At 57.3% G+C, this 15,566-nt stretch overlaps 1 protein-coding gene across 3 annotated transcripts; it reads left to right on the top strand.

The window, feature by feature from the left end:
• Nucleotides 1–28: 28 nt before the first annotated feature.
• On the top strand, nucleotides 29–15,389 carry Cc2d1a (coiled-coil and C2 domain containing 1A). Of its 3 annotated transcripts, none has more exons than XM_048342372.1 (29): nucleotides 29–285; nucleotides 2,133–2,268; nucleotides 4,464–4,570; nucleotides 4,666–4,731; nucleotides 4,925–5,059; nucleotides 5,146–5,380; nucleotides 6,713–6,831; nucleotides 7,057–7,129; nucleotides 7,255–7,326; nucleotides 7,412–7,542; nucleotides 7,627–7,699; nucleotides 8,714–8,847; nucleotides 9,120–9,222; nucleotides 9,297–9,469; nucleotides 10,731–10,853; nucleotides 10,931–10,989; nucleotides 11,075–11,191; nucleotides 12,398–12,471; nucleotides 12,738–12,796; nucleotides 12,911–12,962; nucleotides 13,180–13,279; nucleotides 13,368–13,458; nucleotides 13,557–13,682; nucleotides 13,765–13,829; nucleotides 14,117–14,180; nucleotides 14,260–14,386; nucleotides 14,492–14,568; nucleotides 14,828–14,875; nucleotides 14,999–15,389. In XM_048342372.1, exons 1-29 carry the CDS (start codon nucleotides 226–228, stop codon nucleotides 15,017–15,019), a joined length of 2,820 nt encoding a protein of 939 aa, XP_048198329.1. In that variant the 5' UTR covers nucleotides 29–225; the 3' UTR covers nucleotides 15,020–15,389. The 3 variants fall into 3 exon arrangements, with proteins under 3 accessions (XP_048198329.1, XP_048198330.1, XP_048198328.1); XM_048342373.1 differs by having other exon boundaries at nucleotides 9,117–9,222; nucleotides 13,768–13,829; XM_048342371.1 differs by having other exon boundaries at nucleotides 9,117–9,222.
• Nucleotides 15,390–15,566: the final 177 nt, after the last annotated feature.

The following is a 15,566-nucleotide window of genomic DNA, read 5'->3' as shown; positions in this document are numbered from 1 at the left end:
GTTGTAGTTTCTTCGCGGCGGGCCCGGTGAGTCCAGTGGCCGCGCTCCGGTGCGGCGGCGCTTGGAGGCCAAGGCGGAAGTGGGGTGCCGAGGGCGCGGGACTGGCGGGCGTGGACCACCAAGGAGGGGCGCAGATCTCAGGAAGGACTATTGTGAGCGGCGACAGCCCACCGGGGAGGAGGCAGGGCCGGGTCAGGCGCGAGGTCCGGACATCTAGGCTGGACCATGCACAAGAGAAAAGGACCCCCAGGACCCCCGGGCCGGGGCGCCGCTGCCGCCCGCCAGGTGAGTCTGCACCCCGAGGTCATATTGGGTATCCCTCTGCACCCCCTTTACACGTGCAGGGAAGGCCCCACCCCCAGGGAGCCCCGATCCCCACCCTCCAGGTGAGCCTTGGCCCCGCCCCCCCAGGTAAGGTTTGGTCCACCCTTTATGGTGAGGCCTATGGGCCCTGGACACCCCAACTCCTGGGCACCCCGCCCTGGATGCAGGTCAGGGCCACCTGTTGCTTGAGCTGCCAGGGAGGGGCAGCCATCCAACCTGCTCTGCCAAAGCTTGCAGCAACAAGGCCTGGTCTTGTTCTGTTACCATTGTACAGGCAGGGACACTGAGGCCCACCCACGGGGAGACATCTGCCCAAGGTCACAGAATCAGGGCCAACTGCAAACCCCGAACTGTATCCACCAGCCTATAGGAGGGCGGCCTGCCGATTTTGCCTGGATGCCTGTGGGTAGGAGGTGGGGGGTGGATTTTTTTTTTCCCAATTGATGGAGGGAGCCCAACCAGAGCTTGGTGCTCAGATATTAACTAGTCTGTGCACCGGAAGTCCACTTCTGGCCTCTGCATGCAGGAAAATTGGCTTTATTATCCTGAGCCTCAGTTATCCTCACCTGTGAAATGGGGTCCCTGAAAAACAATCACTACCTTACAGGACACTTGTGAAGATTCATTACTTGGTGGAAAGTCCTAGAAGCTAGCCCTAATACATGTTATCATAACCCCATGCCTACTTCATAATATGTGGCCAATTTGGGGGTACAGAAAGCACAAATTCAGCTGGGCGCTGGTGGCCTGTAATCCTAGCTTCTCAGGAGGCTGAGATCTGAGGATCACGGTTCAAAGCCAACCTAGGCAGGAGAGACTGTGAGACTCTTATCTCCAATTAACCATGAGAAAATGGGAAGTGGCACTGTGGCTCAAGTGGTAGAGGGCTAGCCTTGAGCTGAAGAGCTCAGGGACAGCGCCCAGGCCCAGACAAAAACAAAAACAGGACAAATTCAACATTGTGTTTTTACCTTTTTCCTTATGGGCCTTTATGGGATTTGAACTGAGGCCTTGTACTTGTGATGCAGGAAGCCCCACCTCCCAGTCCATATATATATATATATATATATATATATATTTTTTTTTTTTTTGGCCAGTCCTGGGGCCTTGAACTCAGGGCCTGAGCACTGTCCCTGGCTTCTTTTTGCTCAAGGCTAGCACTCTGCCACTTGAGCCACAGCGCCACTTCTGGCCATTTTCTGTACATGTGGTGCTGGGAAATTGAACCCAGGGCCTCATGTATACGCGGCAAGCACTCTTGCCACTAGGCCATATCCCCAGCCCCTTCCAGTCCATATTGTCACCTTTTGATTGGTCGTTAACCAAAACAGGAAACCTGGTTGTCAACTTATTGTTGTCAAGACAACCACCCCCCCACACTCAAAGGGTTCACCATGGAGCCACACCTCTCACCCTTCTAGCACTTCTTGTTACAAAAATGTTGAAGCCCCAACCTTCCTGTCCATCAATTTGGCAAATATTCTAGAAGGAAAGGCTAGGTGTGGCTTTGCTTGCCGCAGGCCATGAAACCTGCTTGGCCCATGACCTTGGCTGGCATTGTATCCAGTGCGTGGGTTCAGAGCAGGAGTCGCCTGGATCTTCTGCCTACACTTTTTCTCATTTGCACTGTGCCAAAGGGCCCTGCCCATCTCAACACACCTGTTGCCTGCCTTGCTGGCCCTCCCCAGGGAAACAATATGTCCTGGGAAAGCTTAGTTCCTTCTTTCCATGGCGCCTCCTTCCATCATGGCTGCTTGTGACTGAGTGGTCCATCCCAAAAGCTGAGTGGCTCCTCATTGTTCCCACAGCTGGGCCTGCTGGTCGACCTCTCCCCAGATGGCCTGATGATGCCAGACGATGGTGTTAACGATGAGGAGCTAGAGGCTGAGTTTTTGGCTTTGGTGGGGGAACAGCCCCAGGCCCTGGAGAAGCTCAAAGGCAAAGGTGAGGAGCGCATACATTGAACACAGCTTTGGATCCCACTTGATTGGGGCTCAGAGCTGGGCCATGGATAAAAAGGCCAGGGCAGCCCGGTGCTGGTGGCTCAGGCCTATAATCCTAACTACTCAGGAGGCTGGGATCTAAAAATCATAGTTCAAAGCCAGGCAGGAAGGGCTGGGAATATGGCCTAGTGGCAAGAGTTGCCTCATGTACATGAAGCCCTGGGTTCGATTCTCCAACACCACATATATAGAAAACAGCCAGAAGTGGCTCAGGCCTTGAGTCCAAGCCCCAGGACTGGCAAAAAAAAAAAAAAAAAAAAAAGCCAGGCAGGACAGGAAAGTCTGTGAGACTCAACTCTTCTCTCCAGTAAACCACCAGAAATCCACATGTGGTGCTGTGGCTCAAAGTAGTAGAGTGCTAGCCTGGAATGGAAAAAGCTCAAGGACAGTGCCCAGCCCCATCTCTGACAAAAAAAAAAAAAAAAAAAAAAAGGAAGAAGAAGGCCAGGGGGATAACAACAGAGAAAGCCCTGCCCTGCTGGAACCCATGATCTGGATAATAGGGTCTATGGTCAACTGTGGACAAAGATTAGGGAGTTTCTGTAGCACATCCCAAGGACTAGGGTATTACACATTGTGCCTAGGATGTCACCAATCCTGACCTGTCATCTGCCATCCTGTCATCAGTGCTGGTATGGTGGAGCACAGAGCCAGGCAGGATTTGTGAAGGAAGCACCCACTTCTAATAGCATATGCATGTCAGAGCATGTGCAAAGGCCCTGGGGTATACTGCTAAAGACAGAGGACTCTGTGGTGGTTGAGGGAGTTAAAACCCAGAGGCTAAAGCAAGCCTTCCAGTATGTTCCTAGTACAGTCTGGCCTCTTTATTTGTAGATTTCATGCCACAGCTCCACTTGGGGCTTTGCAGTGGTTAATTGGAGATAAGAGTCTCACAGGGACTTTCCTGCCTGGGCTGGCTTTGAACTGTGATCCTTGGATTTCAGCCTTCTGAGTAGATAGGACTACAGGCAGGCATGAGCAACTGGTACCTGGCAACAATGTACAAGGCAAGCACTCTTGCCACTAGGCCATATTCCCAGCCCTGGCAGCAATGTATATTAATCAAAGTATCTTTAATAGGCTGGGAATGTCCCTTAGTGGTAGGTAGAGTGCTTGCCTAGCCTGCATGAAGCTCTGGGTTCAATTCCTCAGTACCACATAAACAGAAAAACCCAGAAGTGGTACTGTGGCTCTAGTGATAGAACACTAGCCTTGAGCAAAAGAAGCTCAGTGCCTAGGCCTTGAGTTCAAGCCCCAAGACTTCCAAAAAGGAAGGAAGGAATGAAGGAAGGAAAGGAGGGAGGGAGGGAGGGAAAAAAAGTGTCCTTAATAGCCCAGTGCAATGACTCATGTCTATAATCTTAGCTACTCAGGAGGCTGAAATCTAAGGATCAAGGTTCAAAGCCCCATGAGACTCTTACCTCTAATTACTCCAAAATCAGAAGCAGACTGGAAGTGGCACTGTGACTCAAGTGGTAGAGCACTAGCCTTGAGCAAAAGAAGCTCGAGACAGTGCTCAGGCCCTGAGTTCAAGCCCCACAACCAACCAAGAAAAGAAAATGTCTTTAACTAGAAAATATCAGCTGTGACCAGCTGGGTGTGGGTCCCTTGCATCCCTAATCCTAAATACTCAGGAGACTGAGATCTGAAGATTGTGGTTCAAAGCCAGCCGAGCAAAAAAATCCAAGAGATTCTAATCAGTGAACCAGCCCCCCACCAAAAAAGCCGGCAGTGAAGCTGTGGCTCAAGTGATAGAGCACTAGCCTTGAGCAAAAATGCTCTAGGACACCAGAGGTCCTGAGTTCAAGCCCCAAGTCTGGCCAAAAAAGAGACAAAATAGGGGTAGGAAGAAGGTGCTGTGGGAGGATAGATGAGTCTGTGCGGAAATGCTGCAGGACCTGAAGGAAAGATGCACAATGTCCAGAGGGCTTGGTGCTACGTGGTTTCAGACATCTGCTGGGGTGTGGAGCGTTGTAGCCTCTGTGGATCAGGGACAAACCATTATCCCATGTTCACCAAGGGGAAACCCAGAGAGGTATAGTTTGAGCTTAGGGTGCTGAGGAAGAGCTGAGTGGGGGCAGTGGGGTTTTCTGGGGGAAGAGGTGGCTGGAGTAGCTGGGCCTCCCCTGCCAGCAGGTCCGCTGCCCATGGAAGCTATCGAGAGAATGGCCAGGCTGTGCATGAGAGACCCAGAGGAGGAAGAGGAGACCGACGATGATGTGGAGGCTGATGATGACCTCCTGGTAAGCCACTAGCCTCCGGGATGGGTGGCCTGATCCCTAGAGCCTGGGGCAGCTGGCCCTCACGCCCCCCTCTGGCCATGCGTTTGTCCCCACAGGCAGAACTCAATGAGGTCCTGGGAGAAGAACAGAAGGCTGTGGAGCCCCTGTCAGCGGTGGCCCAGGTAGAGCTCCCTGCCCCCTACCCTGGGGCTCACCCCCTCCCCTGTCCCTCTGGGGTAGGTGACATAATAATCCTCAACTTCCATCTTCCCCAGATACAGGGATTTCTGCTTTGCTGGAGTAGGGAGGGTGACTTGTCTCTGTGGGAAGGAATTGGCACCCAGATTGTGCCCCCCTCCCCCATCTCTCCCACAGCCAAAGCCCTCAGCCCCCCAGCCTGGAGTGGAAGCCACCCTTCAGGAGAGGCTATCCCTCTACCAATGCGCCATCGAGGGTGCCCGGCAAGCGGGGGACAGTGCCAAAGTGCGGCGCTATGACCGCGGGCTCAAAGTGAGTGGACAGAAAGCAGGGGACTCCATCACGCCCCCCCCAGGACCACCTTACTTCTCCTGAGCCCACTCTTGTATCTGTTGCAGACTCTGGAAGACCTGCTGTCTGCTGTCCAGAAGGGCATCTTCATAGACGAGGGGGACATCCCCCCACCTGTGGCTGTGGGGAAGGGCCCAGGAGCCATGCCCAGCCACACCCCTGCACCCCCCCAGCTGGCCCCTGCCAGCCTGCCAGCCGCAGAGCCTGAGGTCCCCATGTCCAGCCTCCCTGCCATGGTCCCAGCATTGTCTCCCAGCTCCACCAAACCCCAGCTCCCTTCAGGTAGGCAGCAGACACGGCCAGGGTGAGCAGGGCCTGGGCAAAGGAGACTTATTCAGCTTTTATAAAAGGAAGAGCCAGGTGGACACCAGCAGCTCACATCTGTAATCCCAGTGGGACCAGGAAGATCACATTTCCATGCTTAGTCTGGGCAGAAAAATCCAGGAGATTCCATCTCTGCAGAAGAAATTGGGCGTGGTGGCTCGCAGCTATGACAGCAAGCCCTGAATAGCTATATTGCAGCCCAGAACCCTGAGTTCAAATCCCAATACCTCAAAAAAAAAAAATGGAGGGACGACGGATGGGCTGGAGAAGAGGTTGGGAATTGGGTGTTGTATGGAGACAGCTTCAGTTGGAGATGAGAAAGTTCTAGAAACTAATGGATGGTGGGATGGCTGCTCAGCCATGAGTAAGACATGGGAGCTAAGGCAAAGAGATGGCAAGTTCAAAGCCATCTTGTACTACACAGGGAGACCCTGTCTCAAAATTAAAAAGAGAAAACAAAAAAGAGAGGAAAATTAGTTGAGGTGGTAGATGTGTATATATCTGTATTAAGCAAAAATTTTTAAGTGTATGTGGGTGGGTTGAAACCCACTGTGGCAGTTAAAATGCATTAGATTGGAAAGAGCAATGCTGGGCTGGGGCATGGCCATACACAGGGGCGTGGCTACCCGTGTGTGTGTGTGTGTGTGTGTGTGTGTGTGTGTGTGTGTGTGTGTGTGTGTGTGTGTGTGTCTTATGTGGGCATATCTACAGGACAGCTGGCTCTGTAGGGTGTGATTATCAGTGATACCCATGAGGCTCTGAGGTTGGGGCGTGGCTTTGTGACTGGCAAGTGCAAGACCCTTGGGGTTTCATCCCCAACACCTTAGAAAGTAATAGCACATGGGGCTGGGAATATGACCTAGTGGTGTAGCGTGCTTGCCTGGCATACATGAAGCCTTGGGTTCAATTCCCCAGCACCACATATACAGGAAAAGCCAGAAGTGGCGCTGTGGCTCAAGTGGTAGAGTGCTAGCCTTGAGCAAAAAGAAGCCAGGGACAGTGCTCAGGCCCTGAGTTCCAAGGCCCAGGACTGGCAAAAACAAAACAAAACAAGAAAGGCTTAAGGGTCTACAGTTTCCTAGAATTCTTTTATTGACAAAACTCCAGGGGTGCAAGAGCCTTCCATACCTAGGATGGATGCCCACCATGCAGGCTACAAGCTGTGTGATCCCAGGGAGGCAGCCACCCTCTCTGAGCTGCACTGGCCGTGAGAATTCAGGAGGAATGGCGGGGGGCGGGGAGCTGTGCCTGGCCCCGCTGGAGGCTCCCTGACCCTTGTCTGCCTCCCAGGTCCCTGCAGCTCCCTGGCTCAGTTGCAGAGTCGCCAGCGTGAGTACAAACTGGCCGCCCTCCGCGCCAAGCAGCAGGGTGACACCGCCACGGCCGCCAGGCATTTCCGTGTGGCCAAGGTGCGGTGTGGGGATGGGGCAGGGGTGGGAAGGTGTACAGCGGGGTGGGAGGACAGGGAGCTTCCACACCCACATCTGAGCTTGGGCACACCTGTAGGGCCTCAGTTTACTACCCTAGGGGGTCAGCCTGGGAAGGGGATGGGAAGGAGCAGGGTATGGGGTCTCTTTGGGGTCCTCACCCCAGCTCTGGCCTCTTTCTCCACTGATCTCCTTTCTTTCTCCCAGAGCTTTGACGCCGTCTTGGAAGCCCTGAGCCGAGGGGAGCCTGTGGACCTGTCCCGCCTGCCCCCTCCACCTGGTGAGGTCACCCTCCTCCCTCCAGCCCTGCTAGGTTCCCGCTGACGCTGCAGACCTGGCTGGCCAGGCCTGACCAGCCTAAAGGAACAGCAGGGCGCCCCAAGCAAGCTCCCCCTCTGTCCCCAGACCAGCTACCCCCAGAAGCCCCATCTCCGACGCCCCAAGCACCGACTCCCACCGCCGTACCCTCCGTTCCAGGTAGGATGCCAGGACCCTCGGGATGGACAGGCTGGGGGGCCCCTTTCCCAGATCTTTAACCCTGCCCCTGCCCCTCTGTGCTCAGAGGTGCTCCCGCCCCCGAGGACCCTCTTGGAGGCATTGGAGCAGCGGATGGAGCGGTACCGGGTCGCCGCAGCCCAGGCCAAGGCCAAGGGCGACCAGCGCAAGGCGCGCATGCATGAGCGGATTGTCAAGGTTCGTGTGGGGGTGTTAGGTGGAGGGCCGTATGAGGGGAAACCTGGCCTTTCCCAGGTCTCCCTCATACCTGTGTGTCCCCAGCAATATCAAGATGCCATTCGTGCGCACAAGGCTGGCCGAGCCCTGGATGTAGCTGAGTTGCCAGTGCCCCCAGGTAGGCCATGTCCCCAGACCATGCCCTCTTCTGACTCGTGTCACCTCCGGCCACGCCCCTGGCATGCTCTGGGACCGCCCCCTCTGGCCACGGCCTGGGTCTTCTCCCTCCTCCCTCCTCCTGGGCCAGGTTCCGAGACCAGATTTCCACCAGGGCAACTGGCCATTGCATGGGTAGGAGGTGGCTTGGAGAGGTCTCTCCTTGTCCCCCTTGTCCCATTCTGTCCTCCCCATTTCTCAGGACCGGACTCTCCTCACTTTGCTCAGCCTCCCCCCCCCCCCGCCCCCGCCACCCTCCTCCCCATGGGTTAAAAGCCCACGCTAGGCTCCCAGAGCTGCCCACAGGACCCCTAGGACAGCAGTACCTTCTGGGCCACTGGCCCTCAATTATCTGGGAGCCCCTCCAGTTCTCAGGCCACTCTCCGCCCCCCCCCCCCCCCCGGTGCCCAGCATACCTCCCCACACAGGGGACATCCCAGGGTGTCTCTTAGAGGCCCAGGGTCAGGCAAGGGAAGCCAAGAGGCCTGAGGGAGGCTGGGACTAGCCCACCATTCACACCGCAGTGGCAGCCCCTTCCCCAGGCTCGGAGTGGACTCTGGGAGCCTGGGGGTGAGCCCAGTGGTGCCCTGGTTTCCATCCCCAAGCACCACACAAACCACTAACACCGAAGTAGCTTCAAAGCCGGTGACTCCTGGCTGGGCACTGTGGCTCACACCTGTAGTCATAGTTACTCGGAAGTTCAGAGGATCAAGTTCAGAGCCAGCCCAGGCAGAGAAGTGTATGAGATTCTCATCTCCAATTAAGGAACAAAAACACACAAGGCTATCAGTATGACTCAGGGGATAGAGTGCCAGCAAGCAAGATGAGCAAGCACTGGGCCCTGAATTCAAACCTCCATGTGCGTATGCGCACACATACACACAGGCCTAAGACTCTTCCTGAGGGGAGGTACACACCCATCCTTCCCCATGACACAGGGGGCTCCTCCTGACTTGAGCCCCTTCTGGCCGCCCAGGCTTTCCTCCAATCCAGGGCCTAGAGACTGCTGAGCCTGCCCAGCAGAGCCTGGTGGGGGTCCTGGAGACTGCCATGAAGCTGGCCAACCAGGATGAAGGTCTGGAGGAGGAGGAAGAGGAGGGGCCTTCAAAGGTGAGGGAGTGTGGTCTGGACTGAGGAGGGAGGGGTAGGTACAAAGCCATATATCCCTCTCTCCATCTCCCCCCCCCCCCCCAGATATGGGGCCGCAGTGAAAGGATAGACCTGGTGCGGACTGCAGGGCTACTACAGCATCTGGTGACACAGTGGTGTCACATGCTGGGACACAGCCTCCAGGGGTCTTCAACACTGAGGACAGGCCCCTAACTGACAGTAATGCTTTCTTGCCACTGGCAAAGCAGTGACTTCTCTCTGTCACTTAGCAGCAGAACAGCCCTGTGGCCCCCACAGCCCAGTCCAAGGCCCCACCTTCCAGGGCCCCCCAGTCGGGATCAGCCAAAGCAGCCCCCAAAGGCACGACCACCAGAGGTAAGTGTCCCTACCTTCACCCTGCTGCCCAGCCAGTGGGCTGGGCAGCCCCTGCAGAGCTCCTTTGCCCTCAGCCCAACAGCAGCTGGCTTTCCTGGAGGGCCGCAAGAAGCAACTCCTCCAGGCAGCACTGCGAGCCAAGCAGAAAAATGATGTGGAGGGCGCCAAGATGCACCTGCGCCAGGCCAAGGGCCTGGAGCCCATGCTGGAGGCCTCCCGCAATGGGCTGCCCGTGGACATCGCCAAGGTGAGGTGCCCAGGCCTCCCTGAGCAGCCGTGTGACCTGTCCTGTATTAGTCAGGGCCCAGGCCAAGCTGCAGTAACGAACAGGCCCTCCCCAGCACAGCAACTGACACCAAAGAGACTGATCGAGCAAGACCCACTCAGGACAGTCTGGGCCCTACCCTCCAGCCCAGGTTCCTTCCAACTTGTTGTTCTGCCAAGGGTCATTTGAATATTTGTGACATCAGTCCAGGGTGGCACAAAATTATCAGGACAAGCAGACAGGCCAGTGATCCAAGTGAGTCACTGACTGCCATGTTGCCTCCCATTCATGGGAAGAGCTGAGAGAGGAAAAGGTATGATGGTTCCTTTAAAGGAAGTGATGTCACCTTTTGCTTATCTCCTATTGGCCCAAAGAAGTCACATGGCTTCAACCAGCTGCAAAGGAGCCTGGGTCATGCAGTTTCATTCTGCACAGCTGTGCAGCCCTGTCAGACATAGCTTTGAAGACAGCAGCCACAAATCTCCATGCATGGGTTGGAGGCATGGAGGCCAGTCCTAGAGTGCCGTAAGCAAGCATCAGATACTGAGTTTGAATCTCAGTGTCAGACAAAAAGGAAATTCCTGTGCTTGTGGAAAGATATTCGGGTTTGTTCTAGGAACACTCAAGTAAATACAGGCCCTTGATTGCATGGTCTACCCCATTACTTCCCTTGTCTTCCTCCCTCTTTAGAGCATTCCCTAGATTCCTGCTTGGCTCCCTTCCTCAGTTCAGGCCTCAGTGAGGCCTGTTCCAAGTTCCTATCTAATATGCCTCCTTGCTTTCCTTAGCATTCATCATCTTCGACTGTGGCCTATGGTTCATTTCCTCACTATTCTGAGCCAGGGTCTCGCAGTGTAGCCCAGGCTGGCCTTACTCGCATCCTCCTGCCTCAGCCTCCTGCTGGGATTACAGGCGTGCACTACCATGCTGGGCTCCACTGATCTCATTTTATGTTGCCGTCTCCCCTACCAGAACAAACATTAGCCTCAAAAGCACAGGGACGTGGCTGTTAGTCACTGCTATGTCCCCAGCCCTGGACCAGGGCGTATGTGTGCACAGAGACTCAAATTGTTGCGGGTGGCTGAGGGGTCGCCATATAGCACAGTGGAGGGACCAAGAGGAAAATCCAGAGCCGGGGGCAGATCGGTGGGCAGGAAGGTGACATCTGACATTTCCACAGAGCTCAGGGGGGAATGGCAGTGGCCAGCCAGCTGCCCTCCCTACTACAGCCTCATCTCCCCAGGTGCCACCCGCGCCGGTCAGCAAGGACGACTTTGCTCTGGTGCAGAGGCCCGGGCCTGGCCTGTCCCAGGAGGCTGCCCGGCGCTACGGGGAGCTCACCAAACTGATCCGACAGCAGCACGAGGTGAGCCCTGGGCAGTGGACACCCCAGCGCTGAGCACCCTGCCAGCCCACCCATCTCCTTATTCTCTGTACCCATAGATGTGTCTCAACCACTCGAACCAGTTCACTCACCTGGGCAACATCGCTGAGACCAGCAAGTGAGTGCCCCACCTCCCACCCCACTGGACCCCCTCTCTGTCCAGCACAGGGCCAGGGACCTGAAGAGGGTGCTCTCACACGCAGGTTTGAGAAGCTGGCGGAAGACTGCAAGAGGAGCATGGAGATGCTGAAGCAGGCCTTTGCCCGAGGGCTGCCCACACCTGCCGCCCGCTTTGAGCAGAGAACCTTCAATGTCATCAAGTAGGGCCCCCTGGGGAGAACCCATCCCACCCCCACCCCTAAAAGTGTTTGGGTGGGTAGTGATGTGCTAAGGCCCTGGGGCAGGCATACAGTATGGAACCAAGGAACATATCAGGAAGATGTACAAGTACTAAGTTTGTTCATTCAAGGCTGGTGCTCTACCACTCAAGCCATAGCTCCACTTGTGGCTTTTTGGTAGTTGAAGATAAGTTTCATAGACTTCAAAAACTGGAAATGGAGGCCAGGCACTGATTGCTCACACCTGTAATCCTAGATACTCAGGAGGCTGAGATCTGAGGGTCATGGTTCAAAGCCAGCCAGGGCAGGAAAGTCTATGAGACTTATCTCCAATGAACCACCAGAAAACTGAAAGTGGCACTTTGACTCAGCGCCCAGGCCCAGAGTTCAAGCCGCATGACGAACAGCAACAACAACCAAACGAAATGGAGCTGTGAGCCATAGCTCAAAGTGGTAGAGCTCTAGCCTTGAGCAAAAGACCTTAGGGACAGCACCCAGACCCTGAGTTTACGCCTCATAACTGCCAAAAATGCTAAAATATTGGCTGGCATATAGTAGGTGCTGGAGAAATGTCAAATGGGCCAGGTGCCATGATTCAAACTGTAATCCAAGAAACTCAGGAGTGAATAGGCCAGCCTGGGCAAAAATCCTGGAGACTTCACCTTAACCAACAAGCCAGACCTGGTAGTATGTGACTGTAATCCCAGCTCTAGAGAAGGGGCTGGGAATGTGGCTTAGTGGTACAGTGCTTGCCTGGCATGCATGAAGCTCTGGGTTCGATTCCTTAGTACCACATACACAGAAAAAGCTGCAAGTGGCACTGTGGCTCAAGTGGCAGAGTGCTAGCCTTGAGCAAAAGGAAGCCAGGGACAGTGCTCAGGCCCTGAGTCCAAGGCCCAGGACTGGCAAAAAAAAAAAAGAAAAGAAAAGAAAAAAAATAGTACCACACCACCTTATCTACAAAAAAATACACAAAGCCAAAATGACTAGTGAAGTGGCTCAAGTGTCTCCCTAGCAAGCATGAGGCCCTGAATTCAAATCCAGTGCTGCCAGGAGTGGTTCAGAAAGAAAGGAATAAAACTGAATGCCAGGGCCGGGCTCCCTGCTCCCCCCCCCCACCTCAGAGGAAAAGCAGGGCAGGTGAGGGTGGGGCTGAACTCCTGCCTTGGCCTCTCTTCTGCCCACAAGGATCTTCCCCGACCTCAGCAGTAACGACATGCTGCTGTTTGTGGTGAAGTGCATCAACCTGCCCACGCCCCCAGGTGAGGGGCAGTGAGTATAGTCTGGAGAGGGGGTGGTGGGCAGGGTGGCCACGTGGGCGGGGCTGGGGGGAAGAGGTGGAACCAGTGGTGTAGGTGGGGCCGGGGAGGAGAGTGGGGGCTGGTTGTGTGGGCAGGGCCTGGGAGGTGGGTGGGTGGGGCCATGGGCAAGGACGGCCCACATGTGGTAAGGGGGGGGGGGGGGGCTTTGTTGTAGGCCGGGCTGGGGAGGCCACCTCTGCCCAGCGCTGTCCCTTCCATGTCCACAGGGCTGTCCCCAGGAGACCTGGATGTCTTTGTCCGCTTCGACTTTCCTTACCCCAATGTGGTAGGTAGGAGGCTAGAGTGGGGGGCCAGGAGAATGGGGGGCCAGGGTTGAGGCAAGCGGAAGTCCCTGGCCAGGATTACAGCCCCTCATCTTTCTTGACCCCTCTCAACCCAGGAGGAAGGTCAGAAAGACAAGACAGGCGTCGTCAAGAACACAGACTCCCCTGGTGAGTTGGCATAGTGGACAGGACTAGTGGGTGGGGCTGGAAATCTGGAGGGCCACTGTTTGGGACTAGCCCGGGGCACAAAACGATCTCCAGACCCCATCTCACCCAGTGACAGGTTGAGTATGGTGGCTCACACCTGTCATCCTAGATACTGAGGGGCCTGAGATCTGAGGGTCTCGAACAGGGTCCCTGCCCCTCCCCTTCTTCCTCCACCTAGAATTCAAGGAGCAGTTCAAGCTGTGTATCAACCGCGCACACCGCGCCCTGCGCAGGGCCATTCAGACCAAAGGCATCAAGTTCGAAGTGGTCCACAAGGGGTGAGTGAGGGCACAGGTGCGGGGCGGGCTCGGATGGGGTTAGTGTCGGGGGGCACCGGACCCACCGCCCGGCACCCTGTACACACAGGGGGCTGTTCAAGACCGACCGGGTGCTGGGCACAGCCCAGCTCAAGCTGGATGCGCTGGAGACGGCCTGTGAGGTCCGGGAAGTCCTGGAGGTGAGAGCCCCCTCCCCCATGCCCACCCTGGGGGGGCCCTGAACCTCCCAGCCCCCATGCTCCATTCTCCCTGTTCCTCCCCCCTCCACCCCTCCCAGGTCCTGGATGGCCGCCGGCCTACAGGGGGGTCACTCGAGGTGATAGTTCGAATCCGGGAGCCTCTGACGGCACAGCAGTTGGAGACAACCACGGAGCGGTGGCTGGTCATCGACGCTGCACCCCCCGTGAGCCCCACACCGAGTGGGCAGGGGAGGGGAGGGGGCTCCCAGGGGACCCGCCCCCACGGGCTGCTTCTCTGCTCTGAAGCAGGTCGCTGCGCTCAAGACCAAGGCGCCTCCCGTCCCCGCAGCTGCTAGAGACCCCGGGACCAGGTAGGCGCTGCCCCGGCCTCGCCGCCTCTGTCCACTGCCCCCGAGGGCTGTGATCTTACCATGATCACTAGGTCCAGCCCTTTCCTCACTCTCCCCTTGTTCATCGCTGTGTCCACTGCCCTCTCTCCTTCTCTTCCTTCCTCCCTTCCTCCTCTCTTTGCTCCCTTCACTCGGCTGTGGTGCAACCGTGCGTGCACCTCCTCGTCCCCGACTGAATCCCGGTGCGGTGTACTAAGTTAATGGGGTGGGGGTTCCCACGCCGCCTCACCCCCCTCCGTGCCCCGTAGATCCTCGCGGCCTCTGCACAGCCTCAGCGTGCTGGCCTTCGACCAAGAGCGTCTGGAGCGGAAGGTGGGTGCCCCGTGCCCGGGCTCTGCGGGTGGGAGTGGGGCGTAGGCCCAGAACCTCACACACCCCTGGGGTGCTGCAGATCCTGGCCCTGAGGCAGGCCCGGCGGCCGGTGCCAGCTGACGTGGCCCAGCAGTACCAGGACATCGTACAGCGCAGCCAGTGGCAGCGGGCGCAGCTGGAGCAGGGGGGCGCTGCGCTCCGGCGGGGTAGGAGCCAGGGGCACGGGGCCGAGCGGGCACTCGGGGACCCGAGGGAGCCTTGGGTGGGATTGTTGGGGGGGCGCCCAGCCTCTGACCCCCAGCGATCTCCAGAGTATGCCAGCCACCTGGAACGCCAGTTGCAATTCTACACCGAGGCCGCTCGGCGCCTGGGCTGTGATGGCAGCAGGGTGAGGCAGCGGGGCGGGGCCTGGGCAGCATGGAGAGGCCGCAGGGCGGGGCCTGGGCAGCAGGGGTGGGCTTGGGAGACAGGGCGGGGCCTGGGAGGTGGGGCGGGGCCTGGGCAACAGGGCGAGGCCACGGGGCGGGGCCTGGGCAGCAGGGTGGGGTGGGCCTGGGAGACCAAGCGGAGCCTGCGGGAGCCTGCCAGGCAGCGGGGTGTGGGGGGTGCGCTGCCCGGCTGTACCCACTGACTGCCTGGTTCCTCAGGAGGCTGCCAAGGAGGCGCTGTACAGGCGGAACCTGGTGGAGAGCGAGGTGAGCGGAGGCGAGGGCAGGGATGAGGTGTAGGGTGGAGACCAGCCCAGGGCCCAGATGGGGTACAGTGCAGGGCAGGGTCGGAGCTGTGTGCGTGGGGCCTCACCCCCATCCTCTCCCCAGTTGCAGCGGCTCCGCAGGTGAGGCCCGACGGGGTGGCCCGGAGCACACAGCGGACAATCAGCGGACAATCGATCTAGACTCAGCCCCCTCCAGCCCCCCACCCTGCCCCAGCCTGGCAGGGGTGCCTGGACGTCACCCCTGGCCCCCTAGAGTCCTGTTTGCACACCCCTGGGGGGTGGGCTCTGTCTGGCCCGCCCTGGACCAAACCCCCGGGGCCTCCGCGAGCACTTTACCTCCTGTCTCTCCTGGGCCTTAACCCCCAGCCCTCCCACACCCCAAAGAAGCCACTGGGGGGACCCCGGGGTGGGGGGCTGTTGCCGCCCAACTGGGCCCCCAGCCTATGTGTGGAATAAACAGAGGGCCACATCCAGCGGGCTCTGTGCAGTGTTTCTTTCTTGCTCTGCGCCTGGATGGCCCAGCTGGTTCCCCCCTGACCCCACTACCCACCATAGAAGGGGTACTCCCTGACCTGAGCTCATTTCTTGTTTTTTTTTTTTTTTTTTTTTTTGTGCTAGTCCTGGAGCTTGAACTCAGGCCTTGGGTGCAATCTCAGCTTTTTAGCTAAAGG

This window comes from Perognathus longimembris, chromosome 3 (genome assembly GCF_023159225.1).
Source record: "Perognathus longimembris pacificus isolate PPM17 chromosome 3, ASM2315922v1, whole genome shotgun sequence".
NCBI lineage: Eukaryota > Metazoa > Chordata > Mammalia > Rodentia > Heteromyidae > Perognathus > Perognathus longimembris.
Note: the sequence above shows the minus strand (reverse complement) of the source record. Positions and strands in the feature narration are given on the sequence as shown.